This window comes from Poeciliopsis prolifica, unplaced genomic scaffold (assembly GCF_027474105.1).
Source record: "Poeciliopsis prolifica strain line A6 unplaced genomic scaffold, Auburn_PproV2 SCAFFOLD007, whole genome shotgun sequence".
In the NCBI taxonomy this organism is placed as follows: domain Eukaryota; kingdom Metazoa; phylum Chordata; class Actinopteri; order Cyprinodontiformes; family Poeciliidae; genus Poeciliopsis; species Poeciliopsis prolifica.
In genome coordinates this window covers 6,037,156-6,063,028 of record NW_026562382.1, presented here as the reverse complement: position 1 = coordinate 6,063,028, position 25,873 = coordinate 6,037,156, and the positions used below count along the sequence as shown (strand labels likewise).

The following is a 25,873-nucleotide window of genomic DNA, read 5'->3' as shown; positions in this document are numbered from 1 at the left end:
ATCTTAAGAAGCCTCTGATTGAAGACTCTGTTGCTGATTGAGTCATGCTTCCACCCTCATTTCCAGGCCTCAGAGGCAATATGACACAGCAGCATGTCCTGGGTGATAGATAGTTGTTTTTCAAGCCCTGCTAATCCTCCTCATTTGTTTTTGACACTCCTCTTTCAAACTCTGTCTGATCATGTCAGACAATCAAATAATAGACAATTAAATCATTTTTTTAGAAAGGAAAAATCACAGAGGTGCAATAAAAGTGGAGAAACTCTTAAATTAATACTTTGTTGAAACATTTAAAACCCTTGTGTTGGCTTGCGGGGCAAAAGTGACCCACTTGCATGTTTAGCTGTAGAAAAAATACCCTAAACTATCTTTTTCCTACTTGAAATTTTATGACTTTTGTTGAATTGACCCCATCATTAGAAAAGTGATATTTTGTTTTTGTTTACGTTTCCATTTGGGCTGTACACCACTACGGTACGAGAATTGTCTTAAGGGTCATTTCTGACCTGTGAATTCTAAAACCATTCAAACAGTAGAAAAAGTTCCAAGGTCACAAACTTTCTCTCATACATACACACACACACACACCTACACGTGTGCATATGCACCCACACACACACGTCAAATAAACTGGGTTGAACTATGAATTGAACTTGCATTTGACCTGCACCTGCAGCTCACCTCTCACATCACACGAGCGGTTCATATTTTTAATTGCCTTAATTTCTCAAATTGTTCAAGGATCTTTTAGGAATCGTTGTAACCTCTCTGAAAATAAATGGCTGCAGCGAAAAGATGCATTTTAGTAAATGTGAAGAAAGTCCTACAAAGATGGTTGTCCTGTTTTCACAATCAGATTCACTGGATCTGATGTTGGTTAAAATTGAATCAAATAGTGATTCAGGAAAGTTTCAACTGAAGGGTGCATAAACTTTTCTAATCAGGTAATTGCATTTATATCAGTGTATTATATATATATGTCTCTTTTTTCAAATGTGTTTTCAAGTTGAATTGTAGACTAGTTGTTCCTTTTAATTTATCATAATCTTATTTTACATGGCAAATACCTGGTATTTCAGCAGGCATGAACCCAATTGTAACAAGTCTTGTATTTTAACTATGCTAGCTTTAGAAGTTTCCTGGCCATTTAAGCTCTTTTATTGTAGTTCATTTGCAGAAAGGAAATCATTTTTCAGTTTAAGAAAGTCTGTGTCGTACAGAGATCAAATTATCAGCATAATGCCACTTAAAACGTCATCACGTATAAATTATACACCACCTTTCAATAAACACAGGACGCAAGATGTCACCTCCAAAAACACAAGTTCAATGAATTAACAATATTTGGATTTGTACAGCGTTATTAGTACAAAGACAAGCAACTGAAATATTTTACTGTCACATCAGCAGCTGGTATGCTTTGCCAGCACAGGTTTACTTGATATATTTGTAGATACATCTCTAAATGGAGACGACCAGCACCAGCTCTCGTAATAATCTCTTTGAATAAACAGACCGAGAAAGAAAAGGATTATCAAGAAAAGTGATTTGTAAAGTAATCCGACCATATAGTTGTCCACGTAAATCAATTTCCGGCACCAACAGACAACCAAGCGCTGGATGTCATCTGTATGTGAACTGCTCTGCGAGTGTCAGTCTTTTTAAAACGTTGCTCTCACAACAAAAATTTAAACAACCAAATCCTTCTTCTTTTGGAGATAAAATTACATTTTGTGATTCAGCAAAAAAACCAAAACAATAACAACAACAAAATAAACATGTCGCTTTGATATGAAAGTAAAATAAATAGAAATAAATATGTGATGCAATTTGAGACGTCAGTAGATCCTTCGGAAGGTTAAAAACAGAAAAAGAAAGGAAGAAAGCAATTTAAAAACATGGCTTCTGATCTTGAAACCGGGAACATTTCACTGTTACAACATTTGATCGGTAACTACACATCGTGGACGTAAGCAGCAAGTGAAAGTTGTTCTGTTTACATAGGTTGATCACCAGCGAAACAAGGCAATTATTTTTATTCCTACCTGCACAGACTGCAGCAGCCCACAACAGCAGAGTAATATCAGACATCCCCACTTCTTTAAAACACAAGGACAATCCGAAGCAGCGGAAAAAGACAAGGTAATCAACACAAACGACATGAGATGCAGTCAAGTTACACATCAAAATAATAGCCAAAGTCAAACTGTAGTGTCACAGATGGTGCTGTAGGATTTAGAGGAGGGCAGCAACACAGAGAGGCCCAGGCGCTCGTTTAGAAGATCTGTTGTTCAAAGAGGATCTTCTCAAATCCTTGCGGAGCAGTGTGATAGAAGTCGCTAAACTGGCAGTCTAAGATGGCGCTGTCGTCCACTGAAACCACACAAGAAAAATCGAGGGTTAGCTTCTGGACGCACTCACCTTTTGAGAGAAAATTCTCTGACATCTTTCTTGGTCCTCAAAAACTTGGAATCATTACATTCAAACCAAGAATGCAAGACATTTTATAAATAAAAGGCTTGGAATCTTTGTATTCTACACGTTCAATTGCTTTAATGACTGTGGGGAAGATATGTTGATATGATCCTCAGAGCAGGCCATCAAATTTTGCACTGTTTGAGAAGTTTTAATGCCCCAAACAGAAAACAAAATGGAGAATATGGCCCACAATTTGAACAACTTGTCACTTTAAAACCACAAAACTAAATCCATTTCACTGGGATTTTATGCATCACATCAACACAACGCAGTGCATACTTGTAAGGTGGAAAGGAAAAGACGTGTGGCTTGCAAAGCTTTGAAAAACAAAAAACTTTCTCACCGAGAAAATACTTAGAGAACCATTTTTCATTTTAATTACAGCTACAAGTTAATGTAGGGTGTGTCTCTACTAGCTTTGCACATCCAGAGATTCAACTTTTTGACCACTCCTCTTTGCAACGTATCAGTCCGATTAGATGGAACAGAACAATGACAATTTGTTTTCAAGTTGCACATTCTATTTGGTTTTAGGTCTGGCTTTTGATTGGTCCATTTTATTACAGGAATATGCTTTGATCTAAACATTTCCAATGCATCACTAGCAGTCTGTTGAGGGTTGTTCTGCTGGAAAGTGAACCTCTGCTCCAGTCTCAAGCCTCCAGCAGGCTTTATCATTCAAGGCTAGAGATACTGTATCCCTGTACGACTTAATCTCTGACCTGGCTAAAATACCAATAAAATAAGACAACTTGAAGTCATAATGTGACACAATATAGAAAAGGGGTATACTTTTTTTGCAAGGCGTCATTTTATTTTTATGTTGCAATCATACACTAAGCTACATAACATGTGATTATTGTAATTATTGTTTGCCATAAAATCTGTGCTTTTTCTTTCAATAACGACAAAAACATCTGCTGGATTAAACACTTTTCTGCACTGCTCTGCAGCTTCGCAAATCTCTTGGCGTAGCAACTGACATTTTGTGCAAATAACCTTTCAGAGTGCCGAGGAGACGCCACGTTTTTCTCCAGCTCAAAATCATGCCAAAGTTCAGACAGAGAGATAATCAGTTATCGGTCTGTGCTGTGGTGGACGCAGGAGGGATGCCCGAAGATAACAGTGGAGCAAACTTCTTAAAAATCAACTTGTTTACCGTTAGAGAGCTTTTGTGCCTGAAGCACAGCTTTACAAATAGGAAACTAATTACAGCGAGTCTTCTAATTGCTGTTGGTTAAGATCACAAAAGCATTCAAAATACAGTAATATGATTATGTAATGCAACTCAACCAAAGCATAAATGCTCTTAAACTGTGTTTTAAAATAAAATTTTAATGGATCCTTGATGAGATTGCGTCTTGGAGCACTATTTTCAGTTTGTGGCGAAAACAAAGCCGTTAACCCAGCTTCTTGTTACAGCTGAACAATCAATTAGCTTTCCAAAGAAACCATGATTTTGCTTAATAGTTAAATAAAAATAATTGTATTCAAACAGCGAGATTGAGGGAATAAAAAAAAAGTGCATATACAGCCCTCTTGTGGAATTCTAATGTAACTGCAATTTAAAGACAACATATTCACTGGCTTTGGACAAAAACAATGCAATTCAAAATCCTAAACTTCCTCCTTTTCATTTGGGCCTAAATCTTCCAATTGTGCAAAAATATTCAGAAACATTTATAGAAACCAAGTCACCTCCCTGGCAGAGGAAATCCATTGAAATACTTGTGTTTGTCTACCTCAACAATGGACTTGGCACTTCAACTTACCATAAACAACTGGGTAAACAGTGCCCCGGATCCCTGAGGCAGGACAATGCATGTTCTTTCCATTAAGATACAGGTTCATCTCCACGTGGTCGTACGTGATGCCCTGAGGAACAAAGATGCATGCAAATTTATCTTCATTTATTAAAAGGACAGATCCAGAGATTTAAAATAATGCATTGCGAAATTATTCATATCCTTTGAGTTTGTCCACATTAATACTGTCGAAATAACAGAGCGTTGCAAAACAGCACATTTTTGTGAAGCAGACGGAAAAAGGGTTTTCAACAAAAATCTAAAAAGTGTGATTTGTATTTATATTCATTCCTTTCACTCTGATGCTTCTAAATAAAATAAATCCCTTCTGAATTTTTTATCTCTAAACATCAATTGAACTACCCATCGTCTTCCCTCCACTTCCCAATCATCCACTAGTTAGTGTTGGTTTGTTCCCTCTAATCCCAGTAAAATAGCTTAAGTGCAACTTAACTAAATATGAAAAGGTCCACTGGGTCTAAATACTTTCGGAACGCACTGTGCAATGTTTGAAGCATTTATATGTAAATGTATACACTGCTATGGGAAAATTTGTGATTCCTGACACGAAAAATGTAACATTGTGCAGGATTCATCTGTGAATAGCACCTCTTGATGCCTCCGAATCCTTGAGCGGATTTGCTTGACAATCCCGTTAAGACTGTGGTTACCCCTCCCACTGTTGCAGCTTTTCCAACCACACTTCCTCCTTTCACTCAACTTTCTATGAATATGCTGAAACTTTTCTACAATATTCAAATCTTCTGATTAACTAATTTTTTTAAGGGTGACAACAGATAAGTCATAATCTCAATATTCTTGTCCTTCTATGCACGCACAGCTATGTTGAAGTATGTTTTTTTTGCATATTTCTTAATGCTACACTGATTAATTCACAACCCAGAAATCTTCAAATGCAAACACACACTAAAAGGAAGTGTGTTTCTGCTCTTACAACAATGTCGCCCTCCTGAGGAAGGCTGTTTGCAGGCAAACGGTTCTTCTCTTCGTCGTTGTGGTACACCGAGCCATCATGCCGTAGGACTAGGCTGTTTGTGTCTCTGCCCAAAGGCACTTGGTTAAGATTGACTTTCTGAGTGGCCACTCCAATTCCCCACACACCTAAAAAAAAAAAAAAAAAAAAAACTTAAATATTTACAAATTTAGACTGATTTTTTTAAAGACAAATTCTGATACTTTGCATTAATGGTAAAATGTACTTAAAATAATAACCACAGAATGTAGCTAAAATTGGGTACAATTTTAAGTAAATATAATGCTGCATTTAAAATATTATGAAATGAACATGAAGTTTTATAAAGCATAGGCAAGAACAACTACAAAAGGCCCCTAAAAAGTCTATTTAAAACAGGAAGAGAAGGTGGAAGAACAGGATAAGAGTCCAGTAAAAAACTAAAATCCAGGACTTACCACTGGACTGGATCTTAAATTCAAAGTAGCTTTTGTTCTGATGCAGAGGAGCATTGGCAAGGCAGCCTCCAGTCCCGCATATTCTCCGACCGCTCTTTACAATGACGACGTCTGTGCCTGCAACGCAAAAATATTAACAATAAATTGCAAGACAATGCACTACTCTCCTATGCATTGATATAGCAATAAATCCTCCAACTCTTCTCTGCTCTGGTGTCATCATCTCTGTAAACCTTGCCAGACTCCAGGGAGGAATTAATGGACATCCTCGATCTCTCTGTAACCCCGTCACATAATTTCCATTTGCTGTATATTATACACAAGAGGCTCAAACACATCTCTTCATTCAGATACTTGAGAGTAGAGGCTTTACACCATCCCTGTTGAAGAATAAACTCCTGAAACATAAATATTTCTCCATGTACACACTGTATAATCTGGCCTCCAAGGGTTTAAATGAAGCATTTGATTCATGACCTTTTCTAAACATTGCAGAAGACAGTTTTTCATAGTTCACATTTGTCCAAAATACATATTTTCCTTCATAATATTCTCTTCTTCAGACATATCCTGATGGTCAGCGATCTTGGCACCTCTTTGAATTAGTATTTGTGGCCACCCTTGACTCTGGATTAATGAATGTGAAACTAATAAACACAACCTGTGTGTGCCCTACTAATTTTTTATTTATTTTGTTTTAGTTTGTTTAATTACAAAGAGATGAACAGTCTGGCACCACATTATGTTTCACTAAAATTAAATCTTGTGGGCTCCTGTAACACTAAACCATTATACAGCAACTGTTTTCAGTTTGCCAAGGAAAATCTACATGTTTCAGAAAAATTTTGGGAGAAAGTGCACAGATCGAGTGAAACCAAAAAATCTTCAGCATCAATTTGAAAACCTGACAGAGACATGCTAAGCATGCCATAAATAACATGATCCTGACAGTCAAGCGCAGAGGTAGAACCATTATGCTTGGGGATGATTTCCCTGCTAAAGGAACTCCCATACTGAGTTTTACTTGAGTGTTTGCATCAAACACATGCGGAGATAAACTGAAACAACACTGATGATTCGGTTCAAGACGAGAAACCAAAAGAGGCAAAGTTTTTTTTATTTTTTATTTAACTGGTAATAATTAGCTACCTAGAGAAAATGATGAGCATCTATGATTCAGAAGGCAGTGTAGGGCTGTGAAGGATCCCTGATTTAACAATGACTGGTTGACATTTTGTCTGAACTGGATCTGGTCCTTTATCTATTGACTGCACAAGTATCCGTCACCGTCCAAAGTTCAATAAATGTCAACTTTGACCTGGGCACAGCAATCTCCAAGGCGATGGACGCCGAAGAAGAAGCTGCGCTCCGCATGCGCTGTTTGGTTGTTCGGTCCATGTGTAATCTGTTTGGCCAAAGAAGGCCAACACCAATGTCCCTTGAGGCCTATTGTGTACATAAGGTAGATTCACCACTCCTCCAGTCGGAAGAAGTCCGATCGGTTGGCCTGGGCATCTGATCTTGATGCATTTTCAACTGGGGAACAAATTGTGTGGAGTGTTTGGTTTGCTTAAAATGAGCCGGAGACTACCAGAGGGTATCCAATCTGGACCTCCTCTTACTTCTGCTACTTGAAGTCAGATAAATTGAGATTTTTCCCAATACTTCTTGTTCACATCTTTTCTGGTGCTTTCTGTCCTCAAAAGCAACAATACTAAAAATGAGAGACGATACTACTTGGTCGTGTTTCAAAATTACAAAATCATCAGCGAATTATGCATCTCTCCTTAATTCCGTTTTTGAAGAATATATTTTTAAACAGCATTCTTGTACATATATTCAAGTCAGTTACTTCTTCTTAATTGGAAAGGAAAAATGGCCAGCAGTCAGCCTCAGACAAACAATTACCGTTTATTAATAATTAGCATACACTATTCAGATCAAACAATTAAAAACACGCAATTCGAGCTATAAAACAAACACAAGTAGTAAAACACGAGGAAACAAAAATCTACAATTGTTCAGGAAGCTAAAAGCTAACTAGCTTCGATTGTATATAAATATTTTTCGCCAGAAAACAAGTTTTAGCAGTTTTTCATGTAAACCCACTCACCCATGTGATGAGTGTCTAACTGGACAGTGGGCATCTCCTTGAGGGGTATGTGACCCGAGCCGCCCTCTCCGCAGCAGCCGAAACAACACGTAAACATAGCGGCCATTCTTTCCTCCCGAGCCTAACCAAACATCCGGAAAGGAGAGGCTGTCAAAGCCAAAGAGCGCTGCTGCGTCAGAAAATCAAAAAGTGCAGCCCCCTGGACGCACCAGTGACACCTAGCGGCAGAGGGGCGGAGCTGCAACAGCGGCTGCTCCCCGTACTGTATCCAATCACAGCGGCAAAGACAAGGCAGTTGCTCCTGATGGCATGGAAACAAGGGAAGAAAATCAAGGTCAACATTGCTCCACGTGATTCAGTAACTGCTGGGTGTCGATGTTACATAACCCCGAGTAAACAGAAAGTGGATTGGGGTTTAATGTCAGCGTTCAATCGGTAACATGGGAGCTGATCAGAGCAGAGCCTGGACCCAGGTCTGCTGAAACGGCCTGGATGTACTGAGGGTGGCACAACTCCGGGTCAGCTAATATGCAGCTGCGGTTGCACTTTCACAACTGCCAAAAGTTACAGCAGCTGCCCGAGTCAGTTCGTGCCAACGCGAACTACTAAATTAGTTCAGAGTTCAAGATGCTAAAAGTCCTACTTGACAGTTTTTCACGCTGTAATGTTTTGCATAGCAACAGCCCCTCCCCCAACCGACGGCTCGGGGGTCGTCTGCCAATTTCTCCGCCGCGACGAAACCGTACAATCAAAGAAAAAACCCCAGTCGAAGCCGTTCCATCGTCCTAAACACGTTCGGGTCACGCGTAGTCGCGGTTCGGCACGAAATCGGATTCATGCGTGTACAAATGAGGACGAGTCGTCCGACTGTTTGTGTCTGCTTGGCGCCGAAGCGGTTAACTCCACACCCGGAAAGGGCGAAGTCTGCACAGCAACAAGCGCCATGATTGCGTCGCAAAGAGCGCCTCAGCAGCTGGTGAGTGATTCTTTTGGTCCAGTAGTTGCATGTTACTATGCGCTTGCAAAAATCTGTCACAGCCCTCCTTTCCGTACCCTGCCAACAGCAGCGAGCAGAGCGAGCGAGCCCCGCTTCTGTCGATAATCTGTCGCATTGGACTGGCGGAGGGGGAATCGCTGTGATTTAGAGCGCAGCTGTCAGCTAACCGCGGTCCCGCTGACAAGGAATGCAAGACGAGCGAAGAATAGTTTTGTTGCTGGAGTTAATGCCCAAGTTATTTGGGGGGGGGGGGGGTTATTTTTTTGACTAGTCTTGTGTTGCTGGTTATGTCGGGAGGGGGGGGGGGGGAAAGCCTCAGGATGTGGCACAGACTTGGATGCGCAAACGGAACTCCGGTGGCAGATTTTATTTTTACGCGGGCACAAGACCGAACCAAGACGGTTTCACTTTCAAGACGGGAATGCATCAGAAACAGCTGGAACGTGACTTGACCCCAAAAAAAAAAAAAAATCTGTATCCTTTTGGGAACGTGATCTCGTTTGTAGTTCGTTTTTGTAACGAACTACAATATATATATATATATATATATATATATATATATATATATATATATATATATATATATATATATCAGCAACCCCTCTGGGTGTGGGTGCGTGTTGTGATAAGTCTGTATTATTGAGTGATTTTATTGGTTTTCCCCTGCATGTGTGTGTTTTGACGCCTGGGTGATGATGTGTTCGCAGGGCATGATGGAGCAGCTGGAAGAGGAGCTTACGTGCCCAGTCTGCTGCTGTCTCTTCGAGGACCCGCGGGTGCTGCTGTGCTCGCACAGCTTTTGCAAGAAGTGCTTGGAGGGGCTGCTGGAGGGCAACCGGGCTCCGGCTTTCAGGGCGCCTTTGAAATGCCCCACGTGCCGCAAGGAGACCCCCCATAACGGCGCGAGCAGCCTGCAGGTCAACTACTCTTTGCGCGGCATCGTCGACAAGTTCAGCAAAATCAAAGTGATGCCCAGAATGTTCGCGTGCAAGCGACACTGCGGGCAGCCGCTCAACATATTCTGCGCCACCGACCTGAGGCTCATTTGCGGAATCTGCGCGACGACCGACGAGCACAGAGGCCACGGCTTCAGCTCCCTGGAGGACGCGTACGAGCAGGAGAAGGGGGCGTTCGGAGACCTGCTCCAGGAGGCGGAGAGCTGGCAGAGCGCGGAAACCCTGTCCTGTCTGGAGACGCTGCAAGCCAGCAAGAAAAAGGCGCTCCAGTCGGTGGGCAGGGACGCGGAGAAGGTGGCCGACTACTTCGACAAGCTCGTCGGGTCCCTCGAGTGCAAGAAGAGCGAGATCCTCTCCGACTTCGAGACGCTGAAGCTGGTGGTGATGCAGGCGTACGACCCGGAGATCTCCAAGCTGAGCGCCGCGCTGGAGGAGCAGAGTCGCGCGCTCGGCCTGGCGGAGTCCGTCAGAGGCGTCACCGACCCGCTCTGCTTCCTGCAGCACATGCAGGAGTTCCGTGAGAAGGTCAAGGTCCTGAGGGAGACCACCCTGCCCTCTCGGAAAGACATGGACGTGGGGCCCCTCGTGCGCAACTTCGATGTGAAAAAGTGGGACTCCCTCCGGCTCCGAGAAATAGACAAGATCTCAGTCCCGCACGAGAGTGGCGCCTACCAAACAGGTGGCTCTCGGATGTCGTCGTGGTACAAATGGAGCGCTTTGTCCCTTGTCCTCTTCCTGTCAACACTGCCCATCTTTTTCCTGTCTCCGCCGCACACTGCAATCGACGTGACCTCAAGAGTCCGAGCGCTGATCACTGAACGCGGCCCCTCCGCTCCTCAGTACCTGCAGGAAATCAGTGACATGTGCGCAGGACTGATCGAAGCAGGTCAGGAACATGTGATGAGCATCATGTCAGATCTGTCCACCACCTTCACTCACTACTTATCCTAATTCGTGCAGAAGAGTAGCGAATAAATGGGAACACCGATATTTGTCTATATTATGTTTTTACTTAAATTTGTTCAACCTTTGATACTTAATGAAGCCTGAAAATCAAACAATCCTCTTCTAAATCCGGTCTAAACCTAATTATTTTTTATTAGTAGTAGTATTTTTTATTTAAATTTGTACACTAACGACATTAAAAAAAACAACTTGATTTTTGGAAAATAAATTTGGAGAATCCCGAGTCACTGCTATGGTTGTTTTCCTTCAGAGCGACAGGGTGAGATCAGGCTGCCGCCGTAACCATGGGAGAAACTCCAGCGCGTCACAGCAGTGATGCTGCAACCTCCTCAAGGTTACGCGCGTTACGTAACGAGGGCCCGCGCGAAACTGCAGAGGAAGGTCCGAAGACATGCTCCACGTGCAGCAGCAGTCAGGTGCTCAATCTCAGCACTTAATCAATGCTGATCCGCCACTTTTTTTTTTCTTTAAAAAATAAAATAAAACAAAACATCATCAGATCTGAGCTTCTGCGGCTCTTTCGTCAGCAAGGACATTAATTCACGTCACCCAGGTCTGTGCATAAGCCCATAACATATATAGCTCACTGTTGCCAGGCAAATATAGGATGAGGCATTAATATTTCAAATCCCATGCCAGCTTTTTATATAACTCATGTATAAGACTTATACTCATGTATAAGTCTTTACATATATAGGCTATATGTAAAGACTAAATGGTGAAGTTATAGTCGTGGCATAACAAAGCGCAAAGTCCTCCAGTTAATAAATACGCGCATATGGTTAGAATTAATTATATATATATGTATATATAAACAGGTTATGAAAACAGAGTATCGAGATCTGTTCTTGAAAAATAATAATAATAAAAACTATTGTCAGGATGAGTCGTGCACCAAATTACATATTAGAAAAGTAAAAAAAAAAAAAAAAAAAAAAAACTAAAAAGAAAAACAGCCGTATTTATAACTAAATGGCGCAACGCGAAGAGGAATTGTATTTACGGGAAAACATGTTATTTCAATCACGCCAAAGAATATTTTTAAAGGTTTCATGAACTATGAAAACAGGCGATTTTTAAATCATAATAATAAAATCAGTGTAAAGGAAAACTACAGCTCCCAAATTAAGAATTTGTACATTTTCATGTGGACAGATTTAGTTTGGCCACATTACGATGATCAGTCGGTATTTCAGAGTGTATGGAGAAATATAAAGGGAAATAAAAAATAATAATAATAATACAGGCAATTCAAAGTAAAAATATGTAGGCCACATTTTCAGCACGGTGACTTCAAGGTGAAACGGGCTTTTTACATAAAACCGCAAATATTGCCGCATTAAAATGAGTCTCGGAGTTTCTTTTTTTTCCCCCTTTTAAAATAAGTAACATTTACTTAAATGATTATGAAGTTCAATAGCCTATTTTATTTTTAATACACACACACACACACACACAAAAAAAAATATATATATAGATGAAAAGGCCCGAAAAGGCCGGAGTGAATATAAACGCTATAATGCAGACAAAATATGGGCCCCGCACGCAAGACTGCGTTAATAAAACCCTGTTTATTAATGAAAATGTAATGATTTAATTAACGAGCGGAAAAAGGTCACTTTTTAATTTAGATATCAAAGACAAGTTTAATATTTGCGAAGCGGATGTTAGACTGAATATCTTCCATTTCAGATAAGTGTGTATGTTTTAAGGAAAAAGAAGAAAGAGGGGAAAGGGCGCCATTTTCGCAAGTCACAGGGCAAAAAATAAATAAAAGTATTGGTGAATCAAATTTGAGATGATCGCCTGTAATATTCTGAGCGCAAAACAGAGGCTTGAAACACCCTCGCGTCCAAACTGCGCTTAAAATGGAGTCTGGTTGCGGGCCTGGGGGGGGGGGATGAGGAGTTACAAAACCGCTGGACTTCACGTAACCGCAGACTGTCCTCCGCATTAGCGTATTTACAGCGGCCACAAACTCTTAAAAGTGCAGGATCACTTAAAAATGCAGAAAAGTCGCGATAGAAATCACGTTTTTATTCTGAAAAATTGGGGAAGAAAACCTCTAACGTACTCAATGTTTGAATCAGACACTTGTAGTGTTTGTATAAAGTGATCGGGAGACCATCAGAGGCCATGCGGGCCCGGGCAGCGCCTCTGCTCAGCGGCTGTAACTCTGGGACAACTGCGGGAAAAATATGAAGTCAGCACTTGTAAAGTGTTTAGTGTTACTTTGACAAAGAAAAAAAAACAAAACAATAGTGAACATAAAATGAAAGCATGTCGTTATTATTAGGGAAAGGAAACGCAAACGAGATCAGTTCATGTTTTTATTTCTCAAAAATATTCACATATAACAAGATAGGCTTAAAATCTTCAAACAAAATAGCTGATTGAAAAAAAAAACATGAATAAATTCAATTCCATGTAATGAAAGCCATCATCACCTGCAGAGGGTTTCAGAGCATTCAGAGTGTGTGAGTGGTCAGCTTTGCTTCAGCAGCACGATCAATACTGGAGACTTCAGCTAGTCTTAACTCCAATATTTACGTGCTGCTACAGTAAGGCGACCAGAGAGAGAGTCAGAATGATAAATGCCCTGGAATCGTTTTCGTCATTAGCAACACAATCATCTGGATAACATGAGCTCAGGCAGCCAGTGGTCATCAAAGACATCTGGAGGGGCTTAAAGCTTTGCGTGTTGTGTTATTCGGGCTTTATTGCGGCAGCACGGTATGGCCTGCATCTCAGAGTAACCCACAAACCATTCTGTGCTGCTACAGCATCGCCAGAAACATCTGCTCCTCCTCTTCGGCACTCTGCACTTGCCTTGTTGCCCGAGCTTCAAATCCGCATGATGGATTCATCTAAGAGGGCGGAGACGATCAGCATCCACGTTTTCCGTCTCCATCTGAAACAGAGAACAGGACAGTTCAGGCTGTGACTTCTGCAAAAGAAATGTTTTCTACACAGGAAAAAAACAAAACAAAACAAAAAACTTTCACATTTCAGAGACTGACTGCAGCAGTTTAGGCACAACGAGACGGCTTTGAAGTCGGATGACAAAGTTCTTGGCTTACTGTCTCTGAGCTGCTGGATGAGGACGAGGTCCAGCCTCTCCACAGAACGGCACTGTTCGGCCTGTCTAAAATTCAAAAACTGTTTCTACACGCACATTGCTCAATGCACGAAGGCGTCGTCATGTTGAAATGTTGAGAGAAGGGGGCCTGTCCCAGACTGTTGCCACAGCCCTGGAAGTAGTGTTGACAAAGATCAGCTTTATGCCATGTAGTACGAGGATTCCCAAAACGCTTGGAGACGTTTTCCACTGGCCACATGGTGCAACAGAGGCATTTTATATTGTGAGGTCAAATATTTAAGTAAATTGAGTGGTTTAATTAGAGATGTACCGATCAGTTTTCCTGACCAATGCCGATTTCCGATCTGTCATTCTGATTAATAGAAAATTGCAATGTAACATGCAGAGGAAAACATGTATTGCAGGTTCTTTGACAGAGGTTGTAGTTTTGAACTAACAGGAATTTATATTTACTTATAACAGGCAAAAAAAGAAGAGTAAAAACAGAAGAAAAAAAAAATCATGCTAACCAACATGTAATTTTATATAATTTGTTCAAAAAGGAGCATGTAAAAGATTAACAAATTACTTTTGGAGTGTTTAACAATTGGAAATGCTGAGAGTTTGCAGTTTTGATGCTTTAATGAATAGAAAGCGTCATATCAATGGAAAATAGGCCCGTTCTAATCTCTTGGGATTACTGGTTGGTGCACCTCTTATTTTTAAAACACAGCAGCAAAACTGCATCCAAAGCTCTGTAAAACCCAGGGAGCGCGAAAAAAAGCTGAACATAATCAGTTACTAATCTTACAAACAGGAAAGACACGCTGCTTTGTGTCCAGTTTGCTGCATTAACTATTCCAAACGCAGCAGAAAATGTATTTCCAAACACTAAAAAAAGCACCATAAGCAAAATAATCACAAGATACATGTAGGATATATGTGGTGTGTCTGCAGCTTGATAGTAACTTCCCTGTATCCTGACTTGCATATTTAACTCTTATGAGAAGGGTGAAGGTTGTATTTCCATATTTAATATATAATAAATAAATAAAAAAAAATCAAATGAACAACCATGGGAGAAGGTGAGATAAACAGATTGGTTGAGTTTGAATAAATAACCCTAACCAGGATGAAATTGACTGCTCAAAAACTAACCAGCAACCGAAGAAAAACACATAACTTCTATATTCAAAGCAAGAAAGAACTATTATAGATTTTTTATATATATAATGAAACGCGTGTCAAACTTTCTTGAGAATTATGACATTCAAGTTAGTAATTATAATCTATTTGAAGCTTATTTGATCTTGATAGAAGTCCCAGTGGAATTGGGATGTGGTGATTGTGTTGCCACTAGAGGTCTCAATGGACCTGTGATTATAACTTCACTCTGAAATGGACTCAATAGCCAGAATCTAATAAGATCACATTCAACTTCTCTTTATGTCACAGGGAACTAATGCAGGTCAGTCTGTCAGCACAAGCTCCACGGCGTTGCTGTCTGATAAACAAAGGTTCTAAAATAAATGTAATTGTGTAAAGAGAGAACACACTCTGTTATGAAAACTAGCCTTTTAGATGGTACATGTTCCTGATACTAAAATACAAAGAGGCTGCATGCATAATTTAATTTACAAGTCAACACAGGATGGCTATTAATAGTTTAATGTGGACTTAATATTTGGTGGTAAAGAAGAGGAAAAACAGGAAGACTTAAGTGAACTTCTGACATGAAAGCAAAATTTGAAAATGCTGACTAATGCCTTCACTTGACTATTGTAAGAAGTTAACAAATAGGCTATATTAAGCATTTTTAGATTAATAACACTTTAATAAGAGCATTCATAAAAGTCTCTTTTCCTGTGTGTATTAAGCTTCTTTTGCCTGACTAACTTTAGTTATAGTTAAAGATATGGGGCTTGTGACTCTCTTTCTACCTTTAGGTATAAATGCTTTCTCAAACAATGACACGCATCAGAAATTTATTAGGTGACAGAATGTCAGACCAGACTGGTTCAGCAGCTGTATTAACACCCTGGCACTACAGACAGTAGCACAGTGTGTGGAAGACGCTGAGGGCCAATGAGTTCAGCATGTTACCCCCCCAGGGTTTTAATGTGGATACCTAAAGCAGAACATTTAAAATAACATTTTAGCCACTCACTGGCAATTAAGTAAAAAAAAAAAAAAAAAAAAAAATCTCTCAATACCTACAAGACAATTTTTTGAATACCAATTTTAAAAGCAGAAAAAAAGTGGTATTTGTGAGTCTTTTATATGTACGAAGTAAAGAAGAAAAATAAGATTTAGAGATTATATTATAAGTATGCTGATGAGCATCATGGTACCATCCTAAAAGAATAGAAAACTTAAGCACAAAGGATATTTGACTTTTGGCATAGTGTAGCTCCATTAAAGTGTTGATTCAGGAATTAGAAAATTTTTTATATGAATGGGACATGCGGTGTAGTTCAAAGCGCAAAACTACACCTCCTCTCAAAACTTGCAATGGCTGCCAAGTCAAACAATTTCAGATTCCAAAATAAAAAAAAATAAAATTAAATTAAAACAAGGTATATAACCTTGTAACTGAAGAAAACACACTAGGGAAAAAATGCTTTCCCTTAAAATAGTGCTAATTATTAAAATAGTTCCAGGAAAAATAAATAAATAAAAAATGGAGAAGTTGTTTTAAGATATTCTGCATTACCAGCATACACAGATGTAGACAAGTTAGTACCAGGATAAAAGACACCACATCCCCTGTCAAAAAGCACATGGACAGTTAAGTCACAGTAGAGAGAAATATTTAAATACGAGCATCTGTAACACTGCATGGACAAAATATGTACATCCAAGCACAATTGATGCAAGATTCATTTACTGTGCTGGGGTTTAGAAAAAAAAAATTGAACCAGCTCCTTTTAAAAATAGAAAAAGATTAAAAAAAAATCTCCCCGATCAAGTGAATTTTGTTTTTTGTTTTCTAGACAAATACAAAATAAAAACATATTTCATATGTTACAAAACTGCATGTGGAAAAAAGTGTGTGTGTGTGTGTGTGTAACAGTAAAAATGAAAGGTGCAGGCTTGTAAATTTTAAACTGAAGTTCCAGCAACAAACACTTCACCTTGCTCATCAGGCACAAATCAGGTAAGCCAACACATTTTCTTAGATACGAGTAATTACTTTACAAGTCTGGTTGAAAAACCTTCTCATCAATGACTAGCCCTACCCTTTTCTTCTTCCTCTTTCTCATTTAAGGAAGCATGCTCGGACAAGTCACCTTCAAACCTCAGCCTTTTTAACCCATTCCTGACACTTGCTCCCTGCACAATGACCTCAAAGAGTCACCTGACCCTGAGGCTGAAAGGTCAAGCATAACCTCCTCCTCCCTGCTGGGCTCAGGGACATTGACATGACAACCCATCAGCACCCGAGATCAAGTATCTGGCCTGGCCTCTTCTGGCCGCAGACTAAGAAATGGCATCATGTGGGAATATACTCCTAATCTATCTGCATAAAAAGATAAAAGTTTGGGGGGGGGGAATCTGATACATGTTGGGGGAAAAAAACAGGTACTTTCAAAAAAAAAAAAAAAAAAAAAAAAAAGGAAAAAGAGGGCGGCAGATTAACACCAGCTGTTTCCTCAGCTGAATTAACATTTTACAAGTTTGGGCAACAATTAAAAAAAAAAAAAAAAAAAGCAACAGAGGCAAGTAACTTTGTTCTGTTTCATGCAGAAATTGGAAGTCTTAATCCCAGGAAAGGCAGTGATTTTTGCACATCCAGTGAAGCATTAAAATGAAGGGCTTGGCAGGCGAGGGCCACATGCCGACTAATTTATTTATTTTTTAATCATGGGACAATAGCAGAGGGTTCTTCCTCTTCAGGTACACACTTACCTCTCCATGTACTGTTGAAGTGCAACTCTGATAGCTGACACTCTAAATTTCTTAAGAAGTGTAGATTCACAAAGACAAATCTGAAATAAATAAATAATATATATATATATCCTTACTGTCTCACTTGTCGTGTCACCATTTATTTGACTGCAACTGTCCGCTTGATTTGCTAACAAAGTTATGTCCTACATTATTTACAGAACATCTCTGTTAAGGTTTACCACTTAAGTGTAACTAAATATTTTTTAGCAGATCCAGTGTAAATCCGGGCTGCAAATGTAAAGCTTCCCCAAGGACTCGCAACACTGTTTCCTTTAAATACATCAGTTCGCCCACAATGAGACGGGTGAAATATTTAATCCAAATTCAACAAGTCCACCTATTCCCACAATGTAAGGACCAACTTCGCAGGGGCTTAGTCCTCAGCAAATACATTTAGATTTCATTTGAATCATCCGAGGGCTCAGTTTACTCTTTACATAAAACAAAGAAGCAAAAACAGACCTCACAATAATTGATTCACCAGGGAACTCAGCTTACACTTAAGTCATCAAAAAGTATCTAAAAAAATAAATAAATAAATAAAAAAAGAAGAGAACCTTTCCTGTTCCCTCTTTCTTTTCTGTTATCCTTGTAAAGCACTGCATGCAAAGGAACAGCAATGTTTAAACCGGGTATGCTGCATTTGCAGACTCCCATGTGCAAGTGGGGCAAAAGAGGAAGCAAGGCAAAAGTGTGAGAGCAGGCTCACAAGCCTATTCACTTGTGGAGCAATTACTGAAACACGACCTAAAGTGTTATTTTAAAAAAATATTTAAAAATACACAAATATTTAGATGCCACAAACTGAAGTGTAAGGAAGTGTAAGTAAGGAAGTATTCCCCTAACCTCCACTTGTGCTTCATCATCTTTTATGCTAAAAGAATGAAACCTTGCAGTGACATTAAATTTGTTGACCTTTGTATATTACTTCAAGTATATATTATTTTTGAAAAGAAAATTATGTGACGGTATAATTACAAAAATTCCTAGCAGCTCCATATTTGGCCCAACAACATGTTCAGCTCTGTGCTGACAAATACACATAAGCAGATCAACATGAAATACAAAAGTGATGGCAGAAGGACATGTAATGCAGAACTTAGTGAAAAGAAATTATGATAAACATTATTATGAAATTATATTTATTTATATGTCTAAATGTATGTAAAGTGACATCATGTGTATCAATAGTAGCAAGCAAAAAAAATAAATTAATTAATTAAAAATGAACATAAGCATTCTTAATTATTTAAAGGTTAAAAGAAAAATTGCACTGATTTGCAATTTTTAAATTACAAATATAGGGTCCAAAACTAAGTCAATGAAACACCATGTGTGTTTTGCTGCAAGTGTTTTTACAAATTATAATTTTACCACCTAAAACTGAATAATGATTTGATCTTCAGTTCGAAAAAAGTCAACAAAATAAAACATTTAAAGTTATTGCCTAAATACAGTGTTTACAGTACATAAACAGTGTCCCACATTGTCCCCCTAACTGTGGGTCTGTGGATTTTCACATGTTCAGTTCATGACATATTAAATCTTCACCTACACATGTCACAGTAGCACATATTGCTACAAAACAAAAAAAGGAAAAAAGGGCAACATTTTAAATGAGAAGTAAGCCTTCGCTTTAAAGTCATTTTAAAAATAACAGTAGAAAAAGCTAGTGAAAAACCTTTGCATACAGAACTTATGAAAGGACTTTCTTTAATTACATGCAGTGTTGCTACTACTGATATGAACCTAAACCAACATCATGCAAAAATAAAAACGCTTTCCTTCCCTGGAGACTGTATCTTAACTTTTTTTTTTTTTTTCCCCGTCCAGTTTCGGTAAAATCCTTGACTAAAAAGACAACCGTTTCACTGATTACAGAACTTGAATTATGTCTGGAGAAAAACTGACTCACAATGTGATAGCTTCTGTTTTATGCAAATCAGATGCAGAACTGAAACCATGGCCAATACCTGGAAATGAACCAACAGGACCCATGAAAACGGTTCCTGTCAAAACAAATTTGAATACTATAAAGTTTATGCTGAGTAGTGCAGAAAGAAGGCAGAGAAAGAGGAGGGTGGGTTCTGCAGTTTGGTTACAAACACATGTGAGCAAATGCAAGAGAGGAACAGTTTTACCAGGAAATGGGGGGTGGGAGCCCATTTTGCCAGAGGGGTCTGAGGAGACAGAATGATGAGTCACACAATGTCAAGCTAGCAGTCTGAAACAGCACAACAGTGCACTAGAAAGAGGGTGAAAAGGTAAATACCAGAGTGTGGAGGGGAGACATAAACCTGTAGCATTTAAAGCAGATTATCACTACAGGGTGGAATATATCATGTGCCAACACAAGCAGCTGATTCTTCACAAAAAGTGTTCATCTAACATGTCTGAGTACGTCAGACACCTCATGGAAAAATATGTTACCAAAGGTGAAAAAAGTACAATTCATGACTCCTGATCGGAAAAAAAAAAAATTAGAAATTTCACTTTGATATCTATTATGTAACAAACAGGGAAATATACTTAAAACTATGTAAGGGGAAATATTGGAGGATTATTTGAGCAGATTCAATTTAATTTCAGTAATGCTGCCTTGCCTGAAAAATAAAGGCACCCCTTCAAATTCACCCGATTGGATTTCAAAGATCTGACTCTTATGGCTGCAAGATGTCTAATGTATTTTTTTTGTATGCACATGACACGCTCCATGTAGGTCGGCACTCCCCCCCCTTCATTCTTTTTTTAGATGTCTATGCCGTGTCAGCAATTTGTTTTCTAATATATATATAAAAATATCAAGAAGCCCTTGCAGAACATTTTGACAGCTCAATGCAATACTGTCCCATCAAGCTTGTTGACTGCTTATCTACATCCATGCTGCTCATCAATTTCATGAACAATAAATATTCATTATTGTTTTTCTTTATATCAGCATAGTAGTTAACAAAATTTTACAATAAGAGTAAAATGGAAACTTGGAGCAAATTCAAGGTATTTACACATTTTACTCCATATTCTGAATCACACAATCACATATTGAAACCTAAAACATAAAAACAATATTTAAAGTGGTCTTTATCCTGACCCTGACATTTAGGTTCTATAGACGTTCAATAATTTTCTTTCCGTGTGTTCATAACAATTTTCCGTCACAGCAGATTAGCCAGTTTCTTTCTAAACAAAATGCCCACAAAGATAACCAAAATCTTACTAGATGAGCAGAGCGGTTTCACAATGAATATGCTGCCCCAATTCAGAAACACATAGTATATTAAAGTGCCACAAGAAAATACTAATGATAACAGAGCTGCTTAGCTACATTTCCATTCAACTCCTGTGTGTCATGTATTTAAAAAGACAGCACACAGTAAAACAATAAGTAAGCACACTTCCAGATGTAAGGAGACTTGGCGAGGGGAAAAAAAAAAGAAAGAAAAAAAGAAGGCAGTTCAAGTTTACAGAGGTGACTGCCCTGTCTCATTTCCGAGCATTTGAGCCATTTCTTTACATCATCTATAAATCTATTTAGCTGTGTTCACACAAATTTCTCTGAATAAGTTCAAACTATAAAACTGAAAAAGGCCTCACGTTATGTAACACATCAAACCGATCTGTACTTGCAAGGAAGTAAAAGGGGCGGGTTCACACGATCAAATACATAGAGCTCCCATTTTTCCTCTTATTTTCAGAAAAAAAAAACATGCAATATATAGCTGCACAATATAATCGCATTTAAGGGCGTTGTGATGATGAATGACTCTGGTCTGTAAACCTTCACTCTACGATCAAACCACGAGGTATTCCGCCTTCACTTAAAATAAATCAGTCATCAGGATATAGAAAAAGTGCAGCGATGCCTAAACGGGTGGAAAAAAGGGCAAATGGAAGCAGAAAGCGACGCCCGAAAGTCAAACTACGATAAACCAAAACTCCAGGCATCAAAGTAAGGCGGGAGAAGCACCGAATATATATATATATATATATATATATATATATATATATATATATATATATATATATATATATATATATATATATATATATATATATATATATATTACATTCATTAATTTAAATTCATAACATGGTTTCTAATCGGGACAACTCTTCGTGACATTAAGGACTGCTACAGTTCCAGTGAAATGATCTGAAGTTGCAGTCTTAGTTTGCTGTCACTTGGCTTGGAGCCACACAGATCATCTAACGCTCACTGGAAGGTATTCGCATCTTTTAACAGGAAAAGAAAAAGAAAAAAAAAAGCGAATGCGAGGAGTTTGACAGGATAAAATCATATTAAGATACACATTTTCACTTGTCATTTACAGTCATTTTTCTAGCTCAAGGAGACATCCAGCTTCACCATTTCTTTCTTTTTTTTAATTATTGTCATTATCAGTTTTGAGGTCACAGAGCGATATAATGACAAACTCACCAGGTGTCCTCTGTCAAACAACCTCGGAAGTCCACATATCGCAGTTCGCAAGGCCGAACAAAATGTCTGCCTTTGCTAACAAGATCGTTAAATTTAAGTTACTACAAAAAGCACAGTGTCCGTCCCGGTCTTTCATTTTGATTTTTTCCCCCCCCTCCCAGGGCAATGCAAGTGCCGTGTGCATTTGTTGACACTACCGACTCTGCTGCCTCAAACCTGGCAGCTTCTGCGCCTCCCGCTCAAAACCGGTCAATGTAGAAAAAACAATATCCGATACAGCTCAACTTTCACCAATAACACTGAGGTTAACTATCATCTTGTTGTGTCAAAAAAAAGGGGGAAAAAATTCTGTGTATTTTTTTTTTTTAAGTGGTCTCCATCACCCTTTGGATAAAATAATCCACTGTATGAGAGCATTTTCCCTCTACCGTTACAGCGCAGCAAAGTCAGAAATCCCTCTCTGTGAGGTAGCACGCTAAGCTAGCCTGCTAACCGCTCGGAATAGTATAGGCTGCCAACACTGGCCAAACAGCTAACGTCTCCCAGCCACGGTCGGTCTCCCTCCTGTTTTCCACGCATTTCCTCTCCTTAAATCCGCTCGAATTACCAGAATAAGACCATACGCTCACGTCTGTGGCTGTAAATACCTGTGTTCCAGCTGAAATAAAGGCTTTTCTTCTCTAAAAACGCAGTTTGGGTTTTAACCACTTGGCTTCTTCTCGCCCCCCCCACCTCTCTCCGTCTCAGCGACAGCTCTCTATATTCGCAGCAGCATCCTCTTCCCGCAGCTGTTGAAGCGATCGCTGCTCACTCGAAAATGGCGCCGAAAGATACACTGCTCATTCAAATTCGATAGAGCCTCCCATTCTCCCTATTGGCTGGATGCGAAGCGGATTCGGCGCAGCTGATTGGTCGCTGAAAATGCACTCTGTGCTGATGTCACAGCTTTCCGCAGTGGTAGGCTGAAAGAGACAGCTTTAACTCTTTGTGTCCTAGGCTGGCTATTTGCAGCAAAAAATGTATAGGGAATCACGTTAAACTTTTTAAAAAGCAAAATGTTGTTTCAAAACGAATGCAACAACATCTGAGTTTATTAAAAAATTACAACTGAAAGGCTGGAAAAGTCTTAAACTGCAATTAAAGCAACAGAAAAGACCCTATTAGGACACGTCAAGTCATGAACAGGCCAGACTACTGCATTTGTTCTAGATGTATCAACATTGCACCAAATGCTTGACATAATGGAACATCAAGTGCTGTACTCTGTCAAGTATCTTAGCACCTAAATCTCATCTTGTTTGTATAGTGAGCTTGTTGAAAGTCTTTGGTGTCAACTGAGTGACCCACATCAAAACAACTAAGTTCTATTTATCCTCAGGGTTACACTACTCTGCACTTTACCAGGAAGACACAAATTAGTCATCTGCCTGCAATAACCCTTGAGTTCCACTCAAGGGTTATTCGTACCTTATATTTGTTTTGCAAGTGTGTGGAAGAAGTTTTCAGAATATGTAAACATAAAAAAGCTACATTGAACTAATACATATAACCAACATACACTATTTAGGACTATTTTAGAACACTTAAAGTTGGGTTATGTTAAAAGTCATTAAGCTGTATCATACCTGCTATAAATAACTTTTACACTAGCTAAAACTTCTGCAAGCATTAGTTTGGCTTTTAGGTTCTATAAATATCAGTGGTTTCCATCATTATTTTTATTATTTATATTATAGTTGAATCATTACATTTCCACTTAGTGTAATGTTACGACATATCTTTTAATTTAATCACAGTTTTGTGTTTATGTTTTAATTCTCAAGCACCTTTAGGCATGCAGTTTTGCTATGAACTTGGATGTTCCCTGCATTTATCCCTGATGAATAAACAAAATATACCCAAATTGGTGTCTTCATTTAGCATAAATCCAGAATAGAAATAAATCCAAATAGAAGCAAGATTGAGATTGGCCAGAATATAAGTGAACTTAAAACAATGCAATGTCAAATACTTTGCATTGTTTTAGCAATGCAATGCATCATTGCATTGCAGTGCAATCATGTTGATGCTATAGGATAGCTATTTATCCTAATAGTTATTTATCCTAAATGCTATTAGGATAAATAGTGTAACCCACATAAAGTGGGGATAGCCTTTTGGGAAATAGAGATTGGGTAGGCGGGGTAGTCTGCCTGGCCAATGGGAAGTTTGATTCCCATGAATGTTTAGACCAATCAGAGAGCGGAATGCCACAGAGGCTCCACCTTCTTTCCCGTGTTGGCAGCGTTGATTGTGAGCGGGAGATCTGACCCTGATCAGACAGCTGAGCCATAGTGAGAGTCTTTTGGTTTCTTTCTAATATCATTTATTGACTTTGAAGGATTTTTTTTTGTAAATAGTTATTGTTTAAATCCAACTTATAAGTTAGAAAGAGTGATAAGTTTCAGAAAACTGAACTTCAGTTTTTCTGCTGTTAGAACCACTAAGATCAGTTGGAACTGTTGCACTTTCTGGCAGTTGATTGGCAGTTGTTTTCAGTTCAACTGAAGGTAAAGCCTATATAATAATGTATTTTTATTTTACTTAATTCATTTTCTTTAAGTTAAAACTTAAAAAATATGCATTTTACACTGTCTAGTGCCCTCCGTGTCTGGAATGAGAGTCCCTGTCTAGTTGTTTTGAACGTGCCGCACTAAGATCGGTGAGCATATTTTGTACCTTTCATTTGGTTTTTGTTCTTTTATCTTGTTGTCAAATAATGATCTTTATTTGACCTACTTAGTTATTAAAACGTGAACCTTTGCTGAGTTTGTGTAAAATGTAATGTTTATTATTGTTCTTGGAAAAGGATTTTTCGAACAGTTATGAAACATAATAAGCTAGAATGGTTTAATAATAATTCTATGTTTCTGCTGGTCTTGTCTGTTGACAGATCAGGTTTTTTTTTGTTGTTGTGTTGTTTTTGTTTTTTTTGCTTTTTCTTCTCTTCTCCTGGATTGTTCCTGGAGTGGATTCCCCTACTGACTTTGATGGCGAGCCTTCCCACCTGGACTTAGAAAGATCTGGATTTCCTCCCATGTTGAGTGAGACCTGAACCAGGATTTAATTTGATTCATTTGTCATCTAAAAGAGATTAAAGCGCAAACTACCAGGGTGCACCCAATAGATTTAAATTTGATATTTAGCACTTGGCCAAGTATTGTTGTTTTATTTCATGTATTTTATTGTGTGTAATTTTATTTTCTTAATTGTATGTCTTGTCCACTTGTGAGTTTATGATTCATGTTACTAAAGCTAATTGTTTTTTAAATTCACTCAACTGTGTATGTGTGTCATTTAAACACCCCTCGTGCTCTGACAGCCGAACCTATTGGCCCATCTACCTAAAACATATTGTACCCTTCTCAACTGTGTTACAATAGCATTCATCCTAATTCTATTTTATAAAAATTTTTAGAACAAACTATTTTTATGTCTGTATTGAGAAGATATTTACAAAAAAAAAACCTTACGTAAATGATTATTTACATGAAAAATATATGAAATAGTTTGTGTGTTTCCACTGGGTACTGGGGACAGAACATATAAACTTTTCTTTGGTCAGAGTACCTGTTTGACAATAAAGTAAAGCAGGGTAAAAATCAATAAAATACCATTAA

At 38.7% G+C, this 25,873-nt stretch overlaps 2 protein-coding genes and 1 long non-coding RNA gene across 8 annotated transcripts; 2 read left to right on the top strand and 1 right to left on the bottom strand.

The window, feature by feature from the left end:
* Nucleotides 1-1,306: 1,306 nt before the first annotated feature.
* On the bottom strand, nucleotides 1,307-8,192 carry spryd7b (SPRY domain containing 7b). The gene is made up of 6 exons (XM_055031506.1): nucleotides 8,037-8,192; nucleotides 7,828-7,948; nucleotides 5,715-5,831; nucleotides 5,239-5,405; nucleotides 4,251-4,353; nucleotides 1,307-2,373 (listed from the first exon to the last, which is right to left on the bottom strand). Exons 2-6 carry the CDS (start codon nucleotides 7,931-7,933, stop codon nucleotides 2,276-2,278), a joined length of 591 nt encoding a protein of 196 aa, XP_054887481.1. The 5' UTR covers nucleotides 7,934-7,948; nucleotides 8,037-8,192; the 3' UTR covers nucleotides 1,307-2,275.
* Nucleotides 8,096-17,575, top strand: trim13 (tripartite motif containing 13). 6 transcript variants are annotated; one of them, XR_008606112.1, is made up of 4 exons: nucleotides 8,402-8,803; nucleotides 9,532-10,666; nucleotides 10,997-11,162; nucleotides 17,094-17,575. XR_008606112.1 is itself a non-coding variant. In XM_055031504.1 (3 exons), exons 1-3 carry the CDS (start codon nucleotides 8,492-8,494, stop codon nucleotides 11,026-11,028), a joined length of 1,479 nt encoding a protein of 492 aa, XP_054887479.1. In that variant the 5' UTR covers nucleotides 8,402-8,491; the 3' UTR covers nucleotides 11,029-17,575. The 6 variants fall into 6 exon arrangements, 3 of the variants coding, with proteins under 3 accessions (XP_054887480.1, XP_054887479.1, XP_054887478.1); XR_008606110.1 differs by having other exon boundaries at nucleotides 13,530-17,575; XR_008606111.1 differs by having other exon boundaries at nucleotides 10,997-16,982.
* Nucleotides 17,576-21,887: 4,312 nt separating this feature from the next.
* Nucleotides 21,888-25,670, top strand: LOC129360963 (uncharacterized). The gene is made up of 4 exons (XR_008606113.1): nucleotides 21,888-24,547; nucleotides 24,692-24,763; nucleotides 24,853-24,915; nucleotides 25,147-25,670. It is a non-coding gene; the product is annotated as an uncharacterized LOC129360963 (long non-coding RNA).
* The last annotated feature ends 203 nt before the right edge of the window (nucleotides 25,671-25,873 follow it).

Excerpts from the sequence above, each read along its gene's own strand:
- spryd7b (XM_055031506.1), bottom strand. The coding sequence starts at position 7,933 with ATGGCCGCTATGTTTACGTGTTGTTTCGGCTGCTGCGGAGAGGGCGGC. Across the intron at positions 4,354-5,238 it reads CTCAGGAGGGCGACATTGTT|GGCATCACGTACGACCACGT; the intron begins GTAAGAGCAGAA and ends TTTGTTCCTCAG. Across the intron at positions 2,374-4,250 it reads TGTTTACCCAGTTGTTTATG|TGGACGACAGCGCCATCTTA; the intron begins GTAAGTTGAAGT and ends GTGTGGTTTCAG.
- trim13 (XM_055031503.1), top strand. The coding sequence starts at position 8,492 with ATGTTTTGCATAGCAACAGCCCCTCCCCCAACCGACGGCTCGGGGGTC. Across the intron at positions 8,804-9,531 it reads AAAGAGCGCCTCAGCAGCTG|GGCATGATGGAGCAGCTGGA; the intron begins GTGAGTGATTCT and ends ATGTGTTCGCAG.